General features: G+C 42.0%; 1 protein-coding gene across 3 annotated transcripts in view; it reads left to right on the forward strand.

Moving 5' to 3' along the window:
* MMP16 (matrix metallopeptidase 16) overlaps positions 1 to 23708 on the forward strand; it is a 178993-nt gene that overhangs the window by 129658 nt on the left and 25627 nt on the right. For all 3 annotated transcript variants that reach the window (XM_081919749.1, XM_081919750.1, XM_081919751.1), the window contains one exon: positions 21388 to 21526. In XM_081919749.1, coding sequence (XP_081775875.1) covers positions 21388 to 21526 — 139 coding nt within the window. The remainder of the gene's footprint in view (positions 1 to 21387; positions 21527 to 23708) is intronic.

Raw genomic sequence — 23708 nt, forward strand, 5'->3', positions numbered from 1 at the left:
CATTCAATATATTAGACCCTAATACTAAATACATTATTAGAGAGGAAGCCGCTGTGGTTTATTCAGAAGCTGCATTTACAGCCATGATATCTGGCTGCTTCTTATTGAGTGCTTCAACCCAATCACACAGGGAGTTGGAGAATCTGCAAGACAACCCCAGAGACCACCAGGAATAAGGTCTGAACTAAAGTTCTCAATGGAGAACTTTCTGCTCAACATTCAAGGGAAATGATTCCCCCCCCCCCAAAAAAAAAACCTCTGGTGGGGATGTTCTTTTTAGGAAACAGCAAAAAAATAAAAAAATAAAAATAAATAAAAATATTCAGTAGGCCTTCCCTTAGCAGCAGCAGAAATTGACAACCTATTATATTTTGCTGTTTTCTCTGGTAGTGGCAGCAACATAACTTTCCTCTGTAAAAAAGTTCTGTTCTAGGAGCTTTGGGAGGGTGGTGGCAATGCCTCCTAGCAACCACTACTATTTCCACAAATGCTGTGGTACAAAGTGAAATCATTCTGGTGGGGGAAATGGTAGCTAGTGGCTGCAGAGAAAATGTTCACTGACACTAAGGCAGAAGTCCTATACTACCCCTTCGAAAAAACCCAAAAAACCGCAGAACTGCTGCCACCGACACTGAACCTCAAGAAATTTTGCTCCCACTCTGAAAAATCACTAACTCCACCCCTTTATAGTTTCACTCGATAAACAGTAAGCATCCATTCCTTACTCTGTAATTTTGGAGACCAGTTACTTTCAAGAAGATTGGGGTCTGTAAGAGTTTCCTCAGTGCCTACACTAGAAAATGAGTTACATCTGACCATTCCTTATTGCACATTTTGAAATTTCTTTAAACCCCAGTCCTTCCCTAATTGATTTATTCTTTGTTTTCCTTGTCTTACCATAAGTCACATCCACACCATGCAATGAAAGCACATGGGCTCCCCGCCAAAAAAGAAGAATCATGGGAACTGTAGTTCACCCCCCAGGCCTACAATTTCCAGCATCCTTAACAAACTACAGTTCGCAGGATTTTCTTTTTTGGGGGGAGCCATATGCTGTCAGGAGTCATCCTACTCTCGGGTAGGACCCTGGGAGAGACACATGCCCGACTGGCATGTTCTCTCCCTCCTGGTCGTTCATTCGGGAGCTTCAAAAGCTTTCTTCTGCCCAAACATCACAGCGACTGATGCCAACAGACATCAGCACACTTAGGGATCTGCAAAGTCTGTGCAGTTCGCGTGACAGACCTCAGCAACTCAGCATTTTGGCTAATCTACTTTATTTACATATAAACACACACGGGTCACTGCAACATGGTTCCCTCTCTCTCTCTAGCATCAGACAGCAAAGAGAAAAAACAAAGGACAATAGTCCCACTTCACGGAACACAAACATCCTGTCTCCGTCACTTCCCACTCTGTGGAGTCAAAACATATACCGTCATGTGATAGACAACAATCTCATGACTGCAGTCACAGAGCAGGAATCTTAACATATGCTTTCAGTGCACGGTGTGGATGTGACTATAGTATCCATGTTAACTTCTGCTTCTTAATACGGTATAATTAATTCTGCATAGTTTGCCCTTGCTCTAGTTGCATTTAATTTTGAGTTTTAGCTAGCACTATTTTCTGTGCAATGTATGATGTTGTTTTGTTTTCGTTTTCGTGGGCTGGCATGGAAGGGAGCGAAGCACATAATGGCCTTTGACCACTGTTAGTCTTCATTTAGTTGTTGTGCTTGTCTTGTTGCATTTGGAAATATTGCAAGCTTCAGACAATTCCTTCAGAACAGCATCTTTAATGGCGTTGCTTTCACTCCCTTGGGAACACTTCTCTAGTTTCAGTTGCATTTACATCTGAATAATACATACGGGCATGTACATATTTCTCGAAATAGTATAACACTATAATACGTTCAGCTGTAGAGGTATTATCCCTATTTATGTTAATTAATCATGCTCATTCAAAGATGGGAGAGGACTTTTCAATGAAAAATAATTTATTAGAGTACCCCTTACATAATTTGTAGCAAATGTTCCTATAACTGGATTTTTTTTTCTTTTTAAAGCTTGTAGTGATCATAGAAGATTAACACAATTTTACAAAACATAAGCTTGATTAATTGCAGAAGATATAAAAAGCATAGTTCGTAACATCCCCTCACACTTGGCTGGAAGTGAAACCCTCCTCTTGGAAGCCAGTTAATCCCACACTCTGTTTTCTATGTCTTTGTATGTGAGCTGTACAGTGGTACCTCAGGTTAAGTACTTAATTTGTTCTGGAGGTCCGTTCTTAATCTAAAACTGTTCTTAACCTGAAGCACCACTTTAGCTAATGGGGCCTCCTGCTGCCGCCGCACCACTGGAGCACAATTTCTGTTCTCATCCTGAATCAAAGTTCTTAACCTGAGGTAATATTTCTGTATTCTGTAACCTGAAGCGTCTGTAACCTGAAGTGTATGTAACCCGAGGTACCACTGTATATTTTGGGGGTTGGTGGGTGCCCAGTGGAAGATGGGAAGGCACTGATAAGTGTGAACAAGCAGATAGGGATAAGAATTACGAGGACAAAGACTTCAGAGGTCTATTTAAAAACTCTTCAGTAAAATTACTGTTCTTTCCTGCTTTGCCATGCAAACCGCCCTAACTGGCTGGGGGTCCAAATATCTGAAGAACTGCATACTCCCACACCTATGCGCTAAGATAACCTTTCTTTGTGTTCCATTTTTAGGAGAAATACATTACTTATGTAGAAAAAACATGGACCTTTTCTGTGGTGGGATGGATGAAATAGTATTATCACTGAAACTTGTTATTTGTGCTGCTGATTAGTATGGCCATAGCTCAGAGTTTGGTAACCCAAAGCTCAGGTAGATAATTGCCTAGATGAGCTCCATGAATGATACACTGATATACAGAATGGCATTTCCTGAATCCGTTTCCTGTAATGCCACCCATAGATTATTACTCCCTTAGTTTTGAATTAAGATATTTTAAAACAGTTGTCAGAAAATGAAAATCTTTTTATTGAACCATGGCTTTTTATCCACTCTGGCATTGAGAAGGAGTATCAGGTTGGCAATCAGGTCCTTACGAACAAACAATATTGCTATACAGTGGTACCTTAGTTTACAACCATAATCCGTTCTGGATGTCCGGTTGTAAACCAACAGGTTGTAACCCAAGGCGCGCTGTCGCCAATGGGGCCTCCCCAAAAAATGGGTTGTAATAAAAAAAAGGGACACGCACTTCCGGATTTGACGTGGTTGTAATCCAAAACAGTTGCAAACCAAGGTACCACTGTATCACATACACTTTAAGTGTTATCGACAGTCCAATGGACAGTTCAAGTTCTGAAACAACTAGCTGTGCTGTACATTGTTATGCCATTGATGGGAAGTAATTCCAGCCATGTTTTCTCACATTATTGATGACCTCCTAGGGATGTTGGTTCTCTATATTTCTTATTATCATGCAATGATATTCAATGTTATCTAGGCTACTTGAGTAAGTCTCGTTGAACTTAATGGAACTTACTTCTGACATACAGCAATGGATTATTGTATTCATTGTCCATAAGCGTCAGTATAGAAGTCAGTCTTCAATTTAGGTTACATGGGTTCAAAGTTCGTATTGTGAATTTGTAAGATTTGCAAGTTTCATGGAGTAAGGACCAGTTTTTTATTCATTACTTTATAAAACAACATATATACAAATAGCATTACACAGGTAATAAAAATTACGGTACACGTTTCCATTTTTAAAAAGTCTGTAAAAGCTGTTGTTGTACTTAATGATGATGATGATGATATACTGACCAGCTATGTAGAAAAAATGAATAATGATTTCATATTGAAAGTATTGCAAAAATAACACTGATTAACTGGAAGCATAGCAGGTGTCTGATTGAATGATTGCGTGATAGTTCCTATTTAGTTTCCATATCTATATTCGCAGCATGACTAATCCTCAAGTATGTAACTATATTGAATATATATTCTTAGAAAAATAGAAGTACACAAGCATTTTTAATAGATTGGTGCTACTGAATTGCAATTTTGTTTCATTTGGATGAAAATAGATATTTTTAGATGGCCTGGGTTTCTAAATCCAAGACTTAAAAATTCAGTTCTTTAATGAAATGTGCTGAGTTTTTCATACTAGGGTTCCAACAAACTTGCAGGACACAAATTTAGAAACAGGGAACCCAACATTAGAATGTTGGTGGGAAATAAGAGAGAGTGGGGTCCAGTGGTTTAGGAGAGAAATAAAATGGAATGGTGAACATGAAAGGCTTCTTATCTGTGGAAATAAAAAGGAAAGGAAAAAGCTGGATCTGTGAAGTGGCAAGAGATGGAAAAAAAGTAGCTACAACAGGTAGAAGGGGGAAGAAATAATAGGACATGCCACTTTGTGTTGAAAAGAGAGAAAGTTTCAGGGTTTCTTTGCTTTAGTTTATTCACCCTTAAACAATATTAATGATTACAAATCACAAATATATAAAAATATGTGGGTCAAGAGTATAAATGACCAAATTAGAAAAGGAGGTGGTAGTATTGACATCAAAATTGTGCACAACAAAGACATCACTCAAGTCACAGATCTTTGGTTTCTGTTGCATTCCATTCCAGTCAGGCAATTTCATTCATTATGATAACTGCAAAACCACAGTCGTCTTTGTAGTTGTGGTCTTGGTATTCTTGGGACATCCCTGTTTGAGGGCTATGACTAGTTCAGTTGCTGCATCTAACTGTTAAATGTTATACGACATACTCTGGGTATATTTAAATCTTTAACTTTAATTAAATTCCAACAGCGTTGTTTTTTTGTTCCAATGTTAATGTATAGCCAGTCACCCTCCAGATGTCCCTTTTAATTTGAATCTGAAAGGTCTGAATACTCAGGCAAGATCACCACCTATGTAATTCGTCTGCTGGCACTAAGCCACAGTTCCGGCACTTTCTCACATCTTCTTTCCTCTCTCCCCTATGAGCTTAGTAGAGGAAAGGTGAGATATAATGTCATCACGTTGTGCATTTCCTTCCCCCAGCAACTGGAAGGGGATTTTAAAACATGATGATGCTATGTCCTGAATGTTACACGAGGGGGAGGAGAAAGAGACTGGGACAACTGGTTTTGGTGCGGGCCACAGCTTGGTTGTAATGTGTAGTCCCAACCTCAAGGGGCAGCACCCCATGCTCCTGGCTTCAGGATGCAGCATGCCATCTGGACCACAGGAAGCACCCTAGAAAAAGGCAGAGACTTCATTCTCCAGGACACTTTAGGACAGCCTTTCTCAACCTTGGATCTCCAGGTGTAGTTGGACTACAACTCCCATTATCCCTGACCACTGGCCCTGCTTCTAATGATGATGGGAGTTGTAATGCAACATCTGGGAACTCAAGGATGGGAAAGGGTGCTTCAGGAGGAGGTAGCCTGTTCTTGGTGTCAGCTATGAGAGTTGTTTAGTCTGCACGGAATGATGTGTCTGCAGGGTAGGAATTGGACCTGCTGAAATAGTGCAGCTGATTCCCTAAATGGACTTGTATTGAATGAAAACAGGTGCAGAATGGTCTTTATCCCCTCCCAGCTTGACTCCTGTTGTGTTGGGTCATGCTTCTAATGTACTAAGAGGCAGTGGTCCATGACGACTGCGGGTAGAAAAGCTGTACCTGCAGTTATCAAATGAATGATGTAATGTGTGCGTTCCCCATTGCTGTCCAGTTCTTGAATCACTTACATTTACACCCTATTTACTTCGAAATGACTTCGACCATTTCACAGCTTTAAAGATCCAATTGGCTTTGTGAGATTGCAGTAACAGAGCTAATGTTCTTTACTCAGGTTCCTATAAAAACCAAGCAATAGGAATTTCAAAGACCCACTAAAGCTGTAGCTAGTAGACTTGGCATTTTGGAGCCTGATTCTGAATACAAAGGAGAGTCCTTGACTTAATCTTCAATATTATTTCCTTTTATATGTCCCCCCCTCTATTTTATAGCCAAATAATACAGTCTGATGCCCCCAACTCACATCAGATTGGAGTGTTTGTGGGATTGTACCAGTGCCAGCAACCAGGCTGGGAATCAGTGCAGCCACCATTATTTATATTGGCTTTTAACAAGACAGATGTAATAAAGATAATTTAGATGGGGTTCTGCAGAGGTGCTCTGAATAAAACTGTCCTGATTGTTCACAGAAGAAGATTCTGGCATCACAAATACATTTTTGGAGTCCCTGGAGTCCTTCGGAAGACCCCTCGCAAGCTTACTTTTTTTAAAAAAAATCTGTTTGCATCAAGAATCACATTATGAATGTAATTATGTCAAATGGTCTATTAGATTTAGCACTTTGAAAACAAACATGGCCAATTCAGAGCACGGCACATTGTCTTCACTCTGGGTTCCCATCACTCTGAATGGTCACTGCTGTTGCCCAGATAACTGGGGCATCGAGAAGAGCATGCTACCTCCTCCTCTTCCTATGTAATATGAGACAAAGTGTTTGCTATGTTTGCAGGCCATGGAAACAGGCCTTCACCTTGGGTGATTTACAAAGAAGATTGCCAAGTCAGGGGTTTGGTTTAGCTCAGACTTAACTTCAAGCCCGCTTCATTCTGCAGTGACTCCCAGTTTGTATAATGATCTCTTCCAGGGATGCTCACCTGACTCCCTCATTATATATCTTCATGTGCCAGGCAAAAACATTCATCCCAGGCCTTTGGCCAATTAAACAACCTATAGCTTTCTAAATAGACTAATTCAGTCAGCTAGCCCTGGTGATTATCTAATGTTTATTAGATGGATTTCACCTAAATTGATTTCTGAAATTTGAATTTTGATATTCATGTTTTATACTGTATTTTATGCTGCTTTTGCAATTACGTGTTTAAAATTTGTAGTTAGCCGCCCTGAGCCTGGTTTTTGAACCGGGAAGGACAGGGTATAAATAAATAATAATTATTATTATTAATGGGGTGGGGTATTGTTTTTGTTTGTTATTATGTTATGCATTTTTGTGTTTTTTAAACCACCCTGTGATCTTTGGACTGAGGTTTTATAATAATAAGAATAATAAGAATACCTGAGTTGTCAAATAGCCCAACAACTTGAAGACATTCCTTCAATCCTTCAGCTCCCTGCTGGCCTCATACTTTGCTACTGCTGTTCCCTCCACCTATTACTGACTCCTCTTCTACCTCCAACTGAGGTATGCTAACAAGACCCTGCCAGCCAGTTGCCAGATACTTCTCTTATCAGAGGTTAGGAGGTGATAGTTAGGTGGAGGGAGCAGCAGAGGTGGCAAATGACAGGTCCAGCAGAGAAGGGCAAAACCGAAGGGCTCCAGCTAGCATTTGTTTGCTGGTACATCATCAGGTTTGAAGGTAGACTTGGAAGGGCATCTACGGAACACAGTCTTAGATTACTGTGATGTTATCTCATGCGCCTCCAGCCTTAGGAACCTTTTGGCTTCTACTATTAAAGCAAAGGTGGCATGACTCTGCACATGACTTTTCTGAAAAGAAGTGTTCAGGGTGATGATTATTCTTGCGGGCAGGAAAACCACCCAGCTCTGACCCACTTACCAAGCCTAGGTTGCTAAAGCTTTATGACACAGGCTGCTTTTTATTCCACTGTAGCAAAAGCAGAATACAAAGATTCTAAGGTACTGGTTTATAAGAAAGGGGGAAATAATAGGTAGGTGTTCCTGTTTGCCTGTGAAAGGTGTGGACAAATAGACTAAACATGCTGACAAGTTAATATTTGGAATTGGTTATGATACATCAGCCAAAACGTAACTGATTTTGCTAAGAGACATCTTTTCTGTGTACAGGTATTCCCTTGTTTTTCACTTCTCCTGATCTTACGTGGCCCAATTTGCAAATCATACAGAAGCGTGGTTGCTCTAAGCAGGTATTCAGTTCAAACTAATAAAATGTGGCATTTGGCTGAATATGTAAGAGTTGCAGAGTCTATAGGCTGGAATAAAGGACACTGGAGTGGAGGCAGTGATGTTTGTAATATACACTGAGCTGCTGAATTCTTTCTGGCCTTGGGGAAGTCATTTAATTTCTTTTCACTCCCATCAAGCTCAGACAGAAAAATGAATTTTAAAAACCCACAACAAAAACAAAAAGGAAAGAGGTCTACTGCAAAGAGGTTCTGCTGAAAGAGGTATTGCCCCTGAGCAAAGCTTTCCTAGATAAAACTTACTTTAAATCACTGTTGTTTAGGAAAGTGTTTGTCCTAGAACTTGGTAGCTAGCACAGATGCTACCATTGCTGCTGTCTTTTGACAAAAGGGAGAAATGTAGTACAAGGTGGTTAGATGTCAAAATAAGTCTGGTTTCCCACATTCAGTGCAAGATTGATTCTTTGACCTGCACATTTATTTAATTAAATGCTGTTAAATGTTTGATTGAAATACTGGTACGAATAAAGCTTCTGTTTATGTTTTTGAAGATTGCATTTTAGCACCTGCCTTTTATTTGTCATCCTGCTTGCATGATAGACCAGCAGACATTATAATGGCTCTTCAAAACATCCATGTGGAGCAGGCCTAGGGGTCACTTACATGCAATCGGGGGAAAACACTCAAAGGGGCTCTTCGGCGATAATGCTTCTGGCTTAATTAACTTAATAAACCTTCTCAGCTGCTTAGATCTGTGGGGCTGGCCCTTTTACAAGTTCCACATAATTATCATTCCACACTTGCAAAGGATCCATATTTTAGTGTGGCATCGCCTGCACTTTAGAATTTCTCTTCCATTTATATTAGGCAAGTTCCTTAACTGTATTGTTTTTGGTGTCTGCTAAAAACTTTTTTATTGTTCCAGCAAGCCTACCTGGGCCTGTAATTTTGACACATGCATTTAATAGGTATGTGTTTTAAAATTAGCATTTTAAAATCTATACTTTTATGGAATTTGTTTTGTATTTGGTATTTTAAATGAATGTTTTAGGTAGTTATTGTAAACTGCATAGTGGTCTTTTGTTGTTCTTCTTGTTGTTGTTTAGTTGTTTAGTCGTGTCCGACTCTTCGTGACCCCATGGACCAGAGCACGCCAGGCACTCCTGTCTTCCACTGCCTCCCGCATTTTGGTCAAACTCATGCTGGTAGCTTCGAGAACACTGTCCAACCATTTTGTCCTCTGTCGTCCCCTTCTCCTTGTGGCCTCCATCTTTCCCAACATCAGGGTCTTTTCCAGGGAGTCTTCTCTTCTCATGTCTTCTCTTCTCATGTCTGCACCAGGCGTCCTATTGGGAAGACCCAGTTTTCTGAGTGCATGTTCTGGAAGTTGGGCAATAGGGGCAGTACAGGATTCCTACTGGTGTACCGACCTCCCCGCTGCACCAAGGATTCCCTGCCCGAGCTGCTTCAGGTCGTGGCGGATATGCTCCTGGAGACACCTAGCTTGGTTGTCCTGGGGGATTTTAACATCCATGCCGACACGACCTTACAAGGGGCCGCTCGGGACTTCGTGGAAAGCATGGCCTCCATGGGGCTGTCCCTGAATAAGTCTGGTCCAACTCATAGCCACGAACATGCCTTAGACTTGGTGTTTACCTCTACGGATGTCGGTGATCTGACATTAACTAAAAGCGAAACAAAAGAAGTGCCATGGTCAGATCACTTCCTGGTGCAACTGGACTTCTCCGCAACCCTTCCCCTCCGCAGGGAGGTGGGACCGATTCGGATGGTGCGCCCCCGCCACTTAATGGATCCAATTGGCTTCCAGAGAGTGGTAGGGGATGCTTTATCCCAAGCTGATGGCCTTTCAGCTGATTCCCTGGTGGCACGCTGGAATGCGGAGCTAACCAGGGCAATTGACTGTCTGGCTCCGAAGCGCCCTCTCCGATTGCATGGAGCTCGGACAGCCCCGTGGTTTTCCCCAGAGCTGAGGGTGATGAAACAATCGTTGAGATGGCTAGAGCGCCGGTGGCGGAAAACTCATTCTGAATCAGACCGGACACGGGTTAGAGCTCAACGTCGAGCCTACCAAGTGGCAATGGCGACGGCGAAGAGGGCCTTCTTCGCCACCTCCATTGCATCTGCAGAAAACAGCAGCAGGAGACTTTTTCAGGTGGTTCGCAGTTTATCGGAACCACCTGTACCACCGGGGCCTGGTAGGGACCCCAAGATCTCCTGCAATGCTTTTGCAAAGTTTTTTGCAGATAAAATCGCTCAGATTCAGGAGGAGGTAGACTCCACCGTGGGAGCAGGGCCAGGGCGGGAGAGTGCTAGAGTTCTGTCTGGTCCTGTTATATGGGATCAATTCCAATCTGTTACCTCCGAGGATGTGGACAGGCTGCTTGGACGAGTGAAACCGACCACCTGTCTCCTTGATCCTTGCCCATCCTGGCTGATAAAAGCGAGCCGGGAAGCGCTGGGCGATGGGTTCTGCGGGGTGGTGAATGCTTCCCTCTGTGAGGGAGCCTTCCCAGACCCGCTGAAAGAGGCGGTCATTAAACCGCTTCTTAAAAAAACATCTTTAGACCTGGCCAATTTGGCCAACTATCGCCCAGTCTCAAATCTGCCATTCTTGGGCAAGGTGATTGAGCGGGTGGTTGCTGAACAACTCCAAGCACGCCTGGAGGAAACGGACCATTTGGATCCCTTCCAATCGGGATTCAGGCCTCACCATGGGACTGAAACTGCCTTGGTCGCGCAGGTTGATGATCTCTGGCGGGCTAGGGACAAAGGTGAGAGCTGTTTCCTAGTTCTGCTGGATCTCTCAGCGGCCTTTGACACCATCGACCATAACATCCTTCTGGACCGTCTAGAGGGGCTGGGAGCTGGGGGCACTGTCATACAGTGGTTCCGCTCCTTCCTCCTGGGCCGTGTCCAGAAAGTGGGGGGGGTGAGTGTTCAGACCCCTGGGCTCTCACTTGTGGGGTGCCTCAGGGTTCTGTCCTCTCCCCCATGCTTTTAATATCTATATGAAGCCGCTGGGAGAGATCATCAGGGGGTTTGGACTGGGTGTTCATCAGTATGCAGATGACACCCAGCTCTACCTCTCCTTTAAATCAGAACCAGTGAAGGCGGTGAAGGTCCTGTGTGAGTGCCTGGAGGCGGTTGGAGGTTGGATGGCGGCTAACAGATTGAGGTTGAATCCTGACAAGACAGAAGTACTGTTTTTGGGGGACAGGAGGTGGGCAGGTGTGGAGGATTCCCTGGTCCTGAATGGGGTAACTGTGCCCCTGAAGGACCAGGTGCGCAGCCTGGGAGTCATTTTGGACTCACAGCTGTCCATGGAGGCGCAGGTTAACTCTGTGTCCAGGGCAGCTGTCTACCAGCTCCACCTGGTACGCAAGCTAAGACCCTACCTCCCCGCGGACTGTCTCGCCAGAGTGGTGCATGCTCTAGTTATCTCACGCTTGGACTACTGCAACGTGCTCTACGTGGGGCTACCTTTGAAGGTGACCCGGAAACTGCAATTAATCCAGAATGCGGCAGCTAGACTGGTGACTGGGAGTGGCCGCCGGGACCACATAACACCGGTTCTGAGAGATCTGCACTGGCTCCCAGTACGTTTCCGAGCACGATTCAAAGTGTTGGTGCTGACCTTTAAAGCCCTAAACGGCCTCGGTCCTGTATACCTGAAGGAGCGTCTCCACCCCCATCGTTCAGCCCGGACACTGAGATCCAGCGCCGAGGGCCTTCTGGCGGTTCCCTCATTGCGAGAAGTGAGGCTACAGGGAACCAGACAGAGGGCCTTCTCGGTAGTGGCGCCCGCCCTGTGGAACGCCCTCCCATCAGATGTCAAAGAGATAAAGAATTACCTGACATTCAGAAAACATCTTAAGGCAGCCCTGTTCAGGGAGGTTTTTAATATGTAATGCTGTACTGTTTTTAACACTTATTGGGAGCCGCCCAGAGTGGCTGGGGAAACTCAGCCAGATGGGCGGGGTATAAATAATAAATTATTATTATTATTATTATTATCATGAGGTGGCCAAAGTATTAGAGCCTGAGCTTCAGGATCTGTCCTTCCAGTGAGCACTAAGGGCTGATTTCCTTAAGAATGGGGAGGTTTGATCTTCTTGCCGTCCATGGGACTCTCAAGAGTCTCCTTCAGCACCATAATTCAAAAGCATCAATTCTTCAGTGATCAGCCTTCTTTATGGTCCAGCTCTCACTTCCATACATCACTACTGGGAAAACCATGGCTTTAACTATACGGACATTTGTTGGCAAGGTGATGTCTCTGCTTTTTAAGATGCTGTCTGGGTTTGTCATTGGTGTCTTTGTCCATTGAGTTTTCTTGGCAGGGATACTGGAGTGGCTTGCTGGTTCCTGCTCCAGGTGAATTACGTTTGGTCAAAACTCTCCACTATGACCTGTCCATCTTGGGTGGCCCTGCACAGCATAGCTCATAGCTTCTCTGAGTTATTCAAGCCCCTTCGCCACGGCAAGGCAGTGATCCATGAAGGGGTTTGTTCTAGTAAATGGTATATAATTTTTGTTAAATAATAAATAAATAAAATAATATTTTGTTGAGCCAGAAATTAGCTCTGTCTCCTTAGTCTATGTGCTTCAGAGTCCAGCTTCAGCACTTCAGTCTTCGTCTGTTTAAACTACTGTTCCCAATTGCATCTGTAAGCAGGGAAATGTAATGTAACATCTGTTTACTAAGTGGGCTCAAACCAACATTAAACCACTGTTTCAGACATAACGGCTGTGTTCAGATGTCATGTACTGGGAAACGAAGCAGGGAAACATGACATGACCCATGGTTTGTTTGAAAGATGGAAACTTCAACCTATGATTTCAAATTCTTTTATTTCAAACAAACCATAGGTAGCCTTAACCACAGTTTGTCAGTATGGACAAAGCAGTGAACTGCAGCTAAGCAAAAATAGTAGTGAATGCTTCCAAACAACTGCACTAGAAGAAATGAGCAGGGAACATGCAAGCCCAAGGATCACCCAGACATAGTCACATCAAACTAAATTCTGGTTTAGCATGATGCCTGAATGGATACAATGGGAACAAACCAAGATCAATCCCTACTTAACAAACTATAACTCTTTAAGCCAGGAATGTAACATCCAAACTGGACCAAAGTATATCAACATCAATCTGTATTTTAATCATTATAAATATTAGGCAGAGTAATTACACACTTTTCTCCAGAGTGTAAGAGAAAAAGGTTCACAAATGTTCATAGGAATCCAACAAAAGACATCAATTCAGTGCTTGGTGGAAAGCTGTAGCAGATTTTAAGGACATTAATGTTTCTTTTGGGATAAATTAAGAATTGAGTCCTCAGACTATAAGAACCTGGAAGAGAAATTTCTACACTATGGAAGATTTTCCAAATTGCTGTTACAAAGTCTGATGAAATGGGGATTTTGCTGCTACAGATTAGTTTGGAAAGCCCATATAAGGCAGAAGTGAATGAAATTAGAAAAGAATGTGGAGACATTACAAGAACATTAACAAGTGAATAAGAGTAATAGCTACAGTGAGGAAGTTAGATACTTTCAACAGTATGGAGATACAAGAACTATATAGCCTGAGAAACAAAAAAGAGGAATGTGGTTTTGGACCATTTACAAACCTTATAATTTTCTGATTGACCTAAAGTTTTCAAAAAAAAAAGGTGTACAGCTGTTGTTAAATATTTATCATGTTTAGCATCATGTATCTTCTGCTATTTCTTGATTTTTTTATTGCAATGGTAACAAGGGGGAAATGGAAGCATTATAAGGGAGTTGGGTACGTTTAGCCTGGAGAAGAGGAGACTGAGAGGAGATATGAGAGCCATCTTAAAATGTTGAAAGGGCTTGACATGGAAGATGGAGCAAGCTTGTTTTCTCTTGCTCCTAAGGCTAGGACACAAATGAAGTACAAGTTACAAGAAAGGAGGTTCTAACTAAACATCAGGAATAACTTTCTGACAGTAAGAGCTGCTTGACAGTGGAATGGACTCCCTTGGGAGGTAGTATACTCTTCTTCAATGGAGGTTTTTAAACAGAGGTCGGATGGCCATCAGAGGTTTCTAAGCAGAGGTTGGGTTGTCATGGGTGCATTAGTTGAGATTCTTGTATTGTAGGGGCTTGGACTACTGTAGATGAGCCTCAGGGTCCCTCCAACTCTACAATTCTATGATATTTTATGTTTAGCGAGAAGCTTTTTCACAGTAAAGCAAAATGAAATACTAACAAACAAGTTGTAAAGTGTGCTTTTTATGCCCATAAACTACACAAAGTGCTTAAATGAATGTGGCTTCTTGTCGCCTTTTGCCCATATTGCGACTTCCCTGTATTATGCTGTCCATAGAATGCCAAAGATATAATTTGTGGCACGGTTTGTGCTGCATAAGTTCTTTTGGAATGGGAGCACTGAACCAAAGCAATATTTTCTGTCTCCCTCAAATATAGTACCTATTGCACGAAAGCAGTACCCAAGGTGCCACTGATCTTGTATTTTGTATTTTGTGGGCAAATGTGTTGGTATATTAAATGAGCATTCAATAAACAGAAAACCAGTAGAGCAGCAAGCCTTTATGGACATAAAGAACATTGTATTGATTTGCAGTGGTCACGGGGAGTTAATAGACAGAATGGAGTTCCCTGCACTGGAACCTAGCCATGACACTGAAATAAAACCAGAAATTGTCAGGAGGCCTGTTAGAGGTTATGAAAGAAAGCACTGCACATTTGCATAAATTACTAGAAGGTTATACAAAAAGTCTATATAGTGCATATTTTTATTAGCATAATATCTAAATAAAGTCAGTAACATGAAAGGTATGGAGCATGACTGAGACCAAGGAATTACTGTTAAGGTTTCCAAATTTATTCAGTTTGAATTTGGATTAAGCTGCAATGGAGGCTGACCTGAACTGAGGTAATATCCACAAAATGTTGTTTAAATCACAGTTTGCGGGTTCTGACTCTTTTCTCAAGATGTACTCAACTGCTTATTCCACAGAACATCTAGAACTATGCAAAATCTATATTTGGGGCCAAACAACAGATGATCTGTGAATAAGATCCATGGATCTGCCTTCAAGGAGGCAGATTGGGAATACAGTGCTTCAGTAGGAGAATTAACCTTTTCCACCATGACATTTACCCACTGAAAATTCTGGTTGGCATCCGCCCACCTTCCCCAGCTGCTATTTGGAGATATGTGTCCATATACTGTTACAGATTCCATATGTACATTTCTCTCTACACATCCCAACTGGCCCAGAGAATATAGCAGTTGGAGGAATGATATTTTCATTGGACAAATTAGTGATGGGGAGGGGAAATCCCCTTCCCCATAGTGCTAAAGTCCCATATTGAATTCCCCTCAGCACAGCTGCCACTAAAATCCTTTAAAGATATGCACACTGTCCTCTTTGTGGGCTTCATCCCATCACATTTGGCCTTTAGTCCTCTGAGTGGACATGCAGGCTTTTCTTTCGTTCTCCATAAGGAAGCGGAGGGAAAAATAAAGATGTTTTGGAGCATTAAATTGTTCTCTATTTTGGCACAGCCTTCACTGTTTAAGGTCAAAAAGCATAGATTAAATATAACTCCTTCTTCTGCCTCACTTCTAAAGTAGATATTGTCAAAATAAAATAAATACTTTACACACACATCAAGAAATAACTGCTGTGCAAAATTGCCCTCTGTTTTTATTCTTGAAAGACCTGGTTCTTGAAGCATTATATTAGCGTGAAGTCTGTGCCACAGCTCTCTTGCTGATGCATATGCAGTACCTTGAACAGAAAATTAGAGGCTTTCAGTGTTGCGCTGCCACTGTATTTCAACGAATCTTTTGTCAGTGGTGATTAAAAAAAAAGAAATACGTAGCATGATAAAATTGGATTCAGGTTCTTAGTGTTTACTGGAATGTACCAGCTCTATGATTTTCTACTGCACTGAGGCTTATATTCAGAAAGGGTGGATGTCAGAAAGATAGATAGGCACCTTCACGACAGGTAACATGTAGGTTGATGGGTTTTACAAAACACCAGAGCTGTCAACGTGACTGTTGAGCGCCTTCACTAACTTCAGATGCTTGAATAGGGGGCAAGGAGGGGCAGCACTTTGTGATAGTATTCTTTTTGACATGTCAACTTCTAGCATCCCTCGAGTATGTTATTTCATGTTGTCAAATTGGAGCCGGGTAAGGAAGTTTGGCCCGTGTCCATAAACTTCAAAGCTTTAGGGAAATATGTGGAGAGCTATGTCATCCACATAGATTGACAGAAGTGGTGTGGTAGGTTTTCACCTCAAAAGAACATGGTATAATGTTTTAGCACTGTAACTGGGGGTTGTATCCATTGTTAAAGTCATTTACAGTAATGTGATCTTGTGTACTTTGCAACACCCCTCCCCCCAAAAAAATCTCTTATTTTTGCACAAGAGAATTCATAAGCAGGTTGCTGGTAACTTCATTGCACAATGGATAGTGCAATCTGTTGTGCAGTGAGCTATTGTATTGGATTCTGGTGTTGCATTAGCATCCACTAATGCTAGAGCCTTTTCGCTAGCAAACAGAGATACAAACCTAAGCTCTGATTTAACTTGTATTTTTTGGTTGTGCTGCCAGTAATTTGTTTGGTTTATTAAGGTAAAGGTAAAGGTACCCCTGCCCGTACGGGCCAGTCTTGCCAGACTCTAGGGTTGTGCGCTCATCTCACTCTATAGACCGGGAGCCAGCGCTGTCCGCAGACACTTCCGGGTCACGTGGCCAGCGTGACAAGCTGCATCTGGCGAGCCAGCGCAGCACATGGAACGCCGTTTACCTTCCCACCGGAGCAGTACCTATTTATCTACTTGCACCCGGGGGTGCTTTCGAACTGCTAGGTTGGCAGGCGCTGGGACCGAGCAACGGGAGCACACCCCGCCGCGGGGATTCGAACCACCGACCTTTCGATCGGCAAGTCCTAGGCGCTGAGGTTTCTATTAAAAAAACAACAACTTGTTTTAGTTATCTTAGTTATTTCTCTGTTTGGGAACTATTTAACATAACTAACTACTTCATAAAGTTGTGCAGTCCTGATATATGGGCTTTCATATAAAAGAAAAGCTCATACTTTGATTTTTCTACAATTCCTTGTTATCTGATTTTTTATCTACACCTTCATTCACAAAGAGAATGTTACTGATATTCTCCAGCCATACACTCTGTCATATTCTCATCCGTTGCTCCCTTTCCCCACTTCCTTCTTTGACTACTGGGTATTTATTTTTTTAAAGCTACCTCATGCATATGTTCATATTGATTGCAGTTGAGGCTTATTGTTGTTGTTTTTATAATGGATGCATTATTTCATTTCATTTCACTTTATATGTCATCTCACTGTTCATACTATATGCTGTGTTGTAAGTTGCCCTGTCCTCTGATCTGTAGTGAGGATGGGGTGTAAAAACTCTCTGTAATAAAGCGCTGCTTCCTTCAAAAAATCTCAACTGTTCATATATAAACTGAAGACATCAATCTTTCAGTAGGGAGAAAACAGCATTTTCAACATCTCTTTTATGAATGTGAAATTCAACTGAGCATTGTGAACTGCCTTGCTTCTTGAGTTAAAGATCAGAAGGCTATGGAAGAAAATTGTGGTCTAATGGAGGTAGAAATAAATATCAATCCTTTTCAACAGCAATCTGTTTCTGGCTTGCATGTTTTCACGTCATATTAAATATAAATGAACTTTGTGTAAGAGAGAAAAAAGGAGGAAAGGAAATAATAGCACCAAACCTAATCTTTAGGGACGACAAAAAGGAATTTGCCCTGTGAGACTTACCACTGCGTCATTTTTCCCAGAGCAGCATCTAGTCCCCCTTTGATTGATGACGCCTCAGAAACTTCCTCTGCAAACTGTTCTAGGCATTTGTTAGTGTCTGAGTGAAAATGTGCTTCCTAATTCCCATTTTGAACAGGCCTTCCCTTAACTTTATTCCCTGGCCTCATCTTTTGCCCTTAAATAAAATTTTAGGTGGTTGACATCTGTGATTTGAGAAATGTGTTTTGGTTAGGCATTTCTACAGATCTGTTTCCCAAAGAGAGGATTTAATTTTTCTGTTTGCCTTTTTCTCCCCATCTCTGAAGTTGAGCAATTAATCCTAAAATTGCTTTACTGTCCCCCCTTAAGTGCTGCAGTAGATCTTACAGCCCGGAGTGGCTCAAGTAGAAAAGGGTAGCGTAACAAGCCACATAAACTTTATGATGTGGGCATATGAGATATGCTTTAGTTAGCAATGGATAAAAATTGAACAAAGCTCTCTTGAGATTTTCAGGATTTCTGATTATGCCAAGTTTTCATACTAGCGTCCTCCTCCCAGGAAAGAAGTCTTGTAATCCGCAACAGAGTTTTGTTAAGTTTATACTCATCACTAACTAGAGCATCTTTCACATCCAGACACCATAGAGTTTATCTGACTTATTTGGCTTCATAAGAACTGAAGGTGGCTCTGGAAGGCCAGTCTAATTTAGCATTCTGTTCTAAGAGTGGCCAACCAGATGCCTATGGGAACACTGCAAACAGGACACAAATGCAACAGCACTTCCTCCATTTGTGATTCCCAACAACTGATATTCAGAGGCATATTCCCTCCAACACTTGATGTGCAGCATAGCCATTGTGGCAGGTAACCACTTATATCCTTTCCCTCAATGAAACCAAAAAAACTGTACAAAAATGTGTTTATTAGAAGAAAGTTTGCATAAAACTGCAAATATTTAATGAAAATAGCCTACATAAATCTGTTTATTAGGGAAAGGCCCTCTAAAAATCAGCAGATATATCAATACTTGAAGTGCTTGCTGCAGATAACACCGCAGTGACTTTCTGAAGTTCCCAGAGGCATGGAAGTAGGAACTTTCAGGCTGGATCAGGAAATACTTCGGTCTGAAATCCTGGAGAGCCACTGATAGTTAGTGTAGATAGGACTAGAGAACCAACATCCCATGGGCTAGATTTGGTCTGCACAACTGTTTGAACCAGCCGGCCAACATCTCCTGAGTGCCGCCCCTCTTCAGCAGCAGTCCATACATGATCACAAAAATGCTCCCATTGGGAACTCCCACTTCATGCAGTAGCAGAAAGGAGAGATGGGTGGATCATTGCAAACATGTTCACGGGCTCCCTGTGTTGGGAAAGGTGAACTGCAAGGTGTTGAGAGCCAACACTTCAAGGTGCCTGGATTGGTTCAAAAAGGAGAAAACTCACTCTTCACTACTGCTAATCTGTTTCTTGGTTTTCTGAGAGGGGACAGATCAGAGAGAGGGAAGTTCTAAGCAGCTGCTAATGGTGATCTCTTACACCTGTTGCCCAGCTGATTCAGAAACAGATGAGCAGTGGCAAACGGGCTTGTGTGTGTGTGCACATGCATGAGAAAGTGTGGGGTGATCCCACACACTGCCAGCTTTGTCCATTCTCATCACCATCATGTAGAAGGCTGGCCACAAGGAAATGCAGAGAAAAGGATCTCCTATCCCTGATCTAGATGGACCAATGGGCTGGCTTTGTATGCGGCAGTGTTCTTTGTGCCATGAGCAACCAGTCTCGGAAAATGCAGGAACCTTTTGCAGAGAGGAAGGCATGTGCAATACAATATTTCAGGGCTTCAGTTTAATTTGTGTCAGGTTATGAGTGATTATTCTTAGCACTTGTGCTGAATCTTGGATTTGTGAAATAAATAAGAAAAAGGGCATCTGAAGATGTGTCACGTATTTTTTCCTGCGCTGCTGAAATTTACCCATATGTTTAGGATGAAGGAGCAGAGCAGTTGGCTGGCCTCAAGGAAGACTTGAGCCTGGAAGATTGCCTTTGTTTGTATAAATTAAAGCACTAATAAAAGAGCTAAAGTCATTTAGGAAGGAGAAATACATTAGGTAAATAGCAGTAATCCATTAAAGACTAAGGAAAGAACAGCCATGTAGAAGAAGAAAATTGTCTTTCAGTTGTATAATTATAGCTGCATTTAACGTAGTACTGTAAATCCTGGAAGATAACCAACCAAATAGTGTTCTTTTTTTTCCCTTTTCTTTTCTCACTTACAAAGATGAACTGCTTTAGTGTTGATGCTGCTTTGCAATTTAACAAACACCTGTTTTTCAAAAGCTGTGAAAAAATGCTGAAGAACTACCTGACTTTCACTTGAGGAGAGCGATGACTTCTTTGTTTTCACCTCAGACAAAGTAACAATACTAAAAGACAAGATGTATGTATCTGTGTGTATATATATGTATATACACACAGTAACCTCTAATACCTGTACACATGTATATATTGTTTTCCCAAAAACTTTGAAGAAAGAGAAAAAGAGGGAAACAACTGATGACACTATGACAGTTTCCCCATTAACACTGTAGTTGGCACGAGGGTTGTTTTATGAAAATACCAGGTTAACAATGGCTATTCATTCAATGGATATTAACATATTGCGGCAACTTGTAGTGTGTTCTCTTAGACCATCTTTCTCCCAGACTAATCTTCACCAACCTGGTGCCCTCCTGTTGTTTTGGAGTACAACTCTCATCAGCCCCAGCCAGCATACCTTTTTTGCTCACTATCCTTATTTAGCATTGTGTGTTTCCGTAGGTTCAATTTGGGCCTTAAGCAGAGGCATTTTGTTTAAATACCATTCAAAAATGTATCCATGGAAAACAGTGTATTTTTGATGCCAGTCTTGATGTTCCATCCACCTTTTTTAAAAATGGAGGGTGGCATATGGCTTATTCCTAGGATTGCCATGATTAGACCACCATGTAATATAGACACGTCTATATAGAGGTCAAAGCTTCTTAGCAGTGGCAATGATGTTTACTGAAATGTGGGTGGTGGGCAAGGCAATGTTTGGGCTGTACAGACACAGTGGCAGAGCCAATCTGGTGCTGCCACTGGTGCACCAGTGCATCCCTGAGTTCTCCATTGCATTTAATAGGTAAGGTAAAGGGACCCCTGACCATTAGGTCCAGTCGTGACCGACTCTGGGGTTGCAGCGCTCATCTCGCTTTATTGGCATACAGCTTCTGGGTCATGTGGTCAGCATGACTAAGCCGCTTCTAACGAACCAGAGCAGCGCACGGAAACGCTGTTTACCTTCCTGCTGGAGTGGTACCTATTTATCTACTTGCACTTTGATGTGCTTTCGAACTGCTAGGTTGGCAGAAGCAGGGACCGAACAATGGGAGCTCACCCCGTCGCAGGGATTCGAACCGCCGACCTTCTGATCAGCAAGTCCTAGGCTCTGTGGTTTAACCCACAGTGCCACCCATGTCCCGCTGCATTTAATAGGCCAGTGCTAATTAAAACACATGCTGAAATACAGAAATATATTTTAAAAATAGTTGTCCGAAGGCAAGGCTAAGTAACATTCTGTATCTTTGAAAAGGTGGTGCCTTCAAATGTTATAAGAGGTACATTTGTTTGTTTCCAGGATCAATGGTTTTGGCGTGTCAGAAACAACCGAGTGATGGATGGATACCCCATGCAGATTACCTACTTCTGGAGGGGGCTGCCGCCAAGTATCGATGCAGTTTATGAAAACAGTGACGGGAATTTTGTTTTCTTTAAAGGTAAGAAGTGAAATTACATGAAGAGCCGAGTAAAAATTCATTTAATAAACTTGCTAACATGTTGCATTTGGAGAGCTATTACATGGAAATGAGGATGACCAACTACAGAAGCAATTTTTGGAATATAACTTGTTTACACTCCTAGATAAAGTGCTCTTTAAATCAGAGTTAAGACAGTAGCCGAGTCTTCCTACGAAATGCTGCCCACTGCAACTGGGGAAGCTATAGCCAAGATCTCCCCACAGATTTCTCTGTATTCATCTGGGACCTTGTCAGGAAGGTATCCCACTTGGAGAAAGGGTTTCTGAAGTTATGAGTGATATCACTAGAAACTTTCGGGTTAGACTAGAATTCTGACACAACGGGAGGGTCTTCAAAGGTTTGGAAACTGGAATTACTTCAGTATATGGCTGCCAGATTACTAAGACTAGTCACTATGGTCCTATTGTGTCTGTGCTGCATCTGTAGCTCCTGGTCTGCTTCTGGACTCAATTCAAAGCAACAGTTTTTGACCATCACAGCTTAGAAACTGGGCACTTGAAGGACTGCCTATCTCCATACATACCTTCCCATACTCTTAAGAAATTCAGTAGAGGGATCTCTATGTGTGCCCCCTTCCATATCTCAGGTAAGGCAGGGAGCTACCATGGTGAGAGTCTTCTTAGTGGTCAAACTACAATTTTAAAACATTCTCCTCAGAGCATCTTGCTTGGCACCCACTTTGTTATCATTCTGGCAAAGATCTTTTTATTTTCCCAAACTTTTTATTCTTTTATGGGCTTTGTGCTACTTGAATTTTCCTACATTGCTGTTCATTGTTTTATAGTTATCGTAGCTAAATTGTATCCATCCCCACCCCCACCCCCAGTATAAACTACAATCTTATGCACCTTGCAATCTTATGCACCTTTATTTGTGAATAAGCTCCACTGATCATAGCGGGAATCAATTCTGGATTAATATGCATGGGACTGTGCTGCCGGTTGTGCAATTTTTGTGCTTTAAATAGCATGAACTATAGAAAGATACACTTTTCCCCTCTAATTTTCCTTTCCCCCCTTCTAATCAGAGTTACTTATTTTAAGCATCAGTTGTTTATCTTGCTTATCATGTCACCTGTGTTATATTATAATTTATTTCCTTCCAATACAGTGACATTACAGTGTTCAGGTGGGAAATGAATTATTAATAAAGTTCCTGCATTTATGCAAATATTCATCATAATTAGAAATTGCATAAAGCCCAGAAAATATGGCATGCGAAATTAACTGTTTTTCAGCAGCCTGTGGCCCCCTCCCCATTTTTCGGTGTGTTTCCCCCTTTTTTTTGCACCAGGCGTCAGCTGTTCCTTAAAATTAAAGGTCTTAAATATGCATCTAATTTGAGTGTAATGTGAAAATTATACTGTATGTTGAATAAATACTAGTTTATCATTGCAACCTGCTCATTGGGAGTGAAAATCCGTGTAGGATATGATTATTTATAAAGCGAGATTTGTTAAATGAGCATTTTTTACATTAACAACAATAAGGGAATCAGATGAAAATGCTCAAATTTAACTGTGTAGTTAATAAGGACTGGAAAATATTGTAGCTCAAAAGGTTTGTGAGGCGGGTAGATGAAACACCATCAGGGACCTTTAAAACCTGTAGTAAAGATGTTAAGAAGAGGGTTGCTGGATCAGACCACAAGCATGAGACAAACATGGCATAGTATCATCCATCTTAATTCAAAATGGCTGCTCTTTTGTGTGCATTAAGTTTACCATACCTGCTGGGCATGCTGAGTATGTAGGCCTTGCAGAGCCTATTCTGTTCACACGGTGGCCAGCCAGATGCAAAATGGTAGCCCATAACCAGCACATGAGCACAGTAGCACACTCCCACTTGTGTTCCCCAGGGACTGGTATTCAGAAACACCCCATTCCCACCTCATCATACTTACATCTTCTCCTGCACCCCAACTCTGTGGCTTTCTTTCTTTGATTCTTTCTCCCATTCCCAGCTCTGTTGTTTCTTTCTAGACCCCAATACTTCTTGCTCTGTCACCGCTTTATAGCTCTCCCCTGAAACTGCTTTCCTTTTCCCCTTTCTCTCAATAGCTTCCTCAGTGTCTTCCCCTTTGTCTGAGGTAAGTTGCAGTTGTTGCTGTTGTGGCCAGAGTTAGGCACGTCAACTTCTCT

Source organism: Podarcis melisellensis (assembly GCF_964234715.1).
Source record: "Podarcis melisellensis genome assembly, chromosome: 7".
NCBI classification, from domain to species: domain Eukaryota; kingdom Metazoa; phylum Chordata; class Lepidosauria; order Squamata; family Lacertidae; genus Podarcis; species Podarcis melisellensis.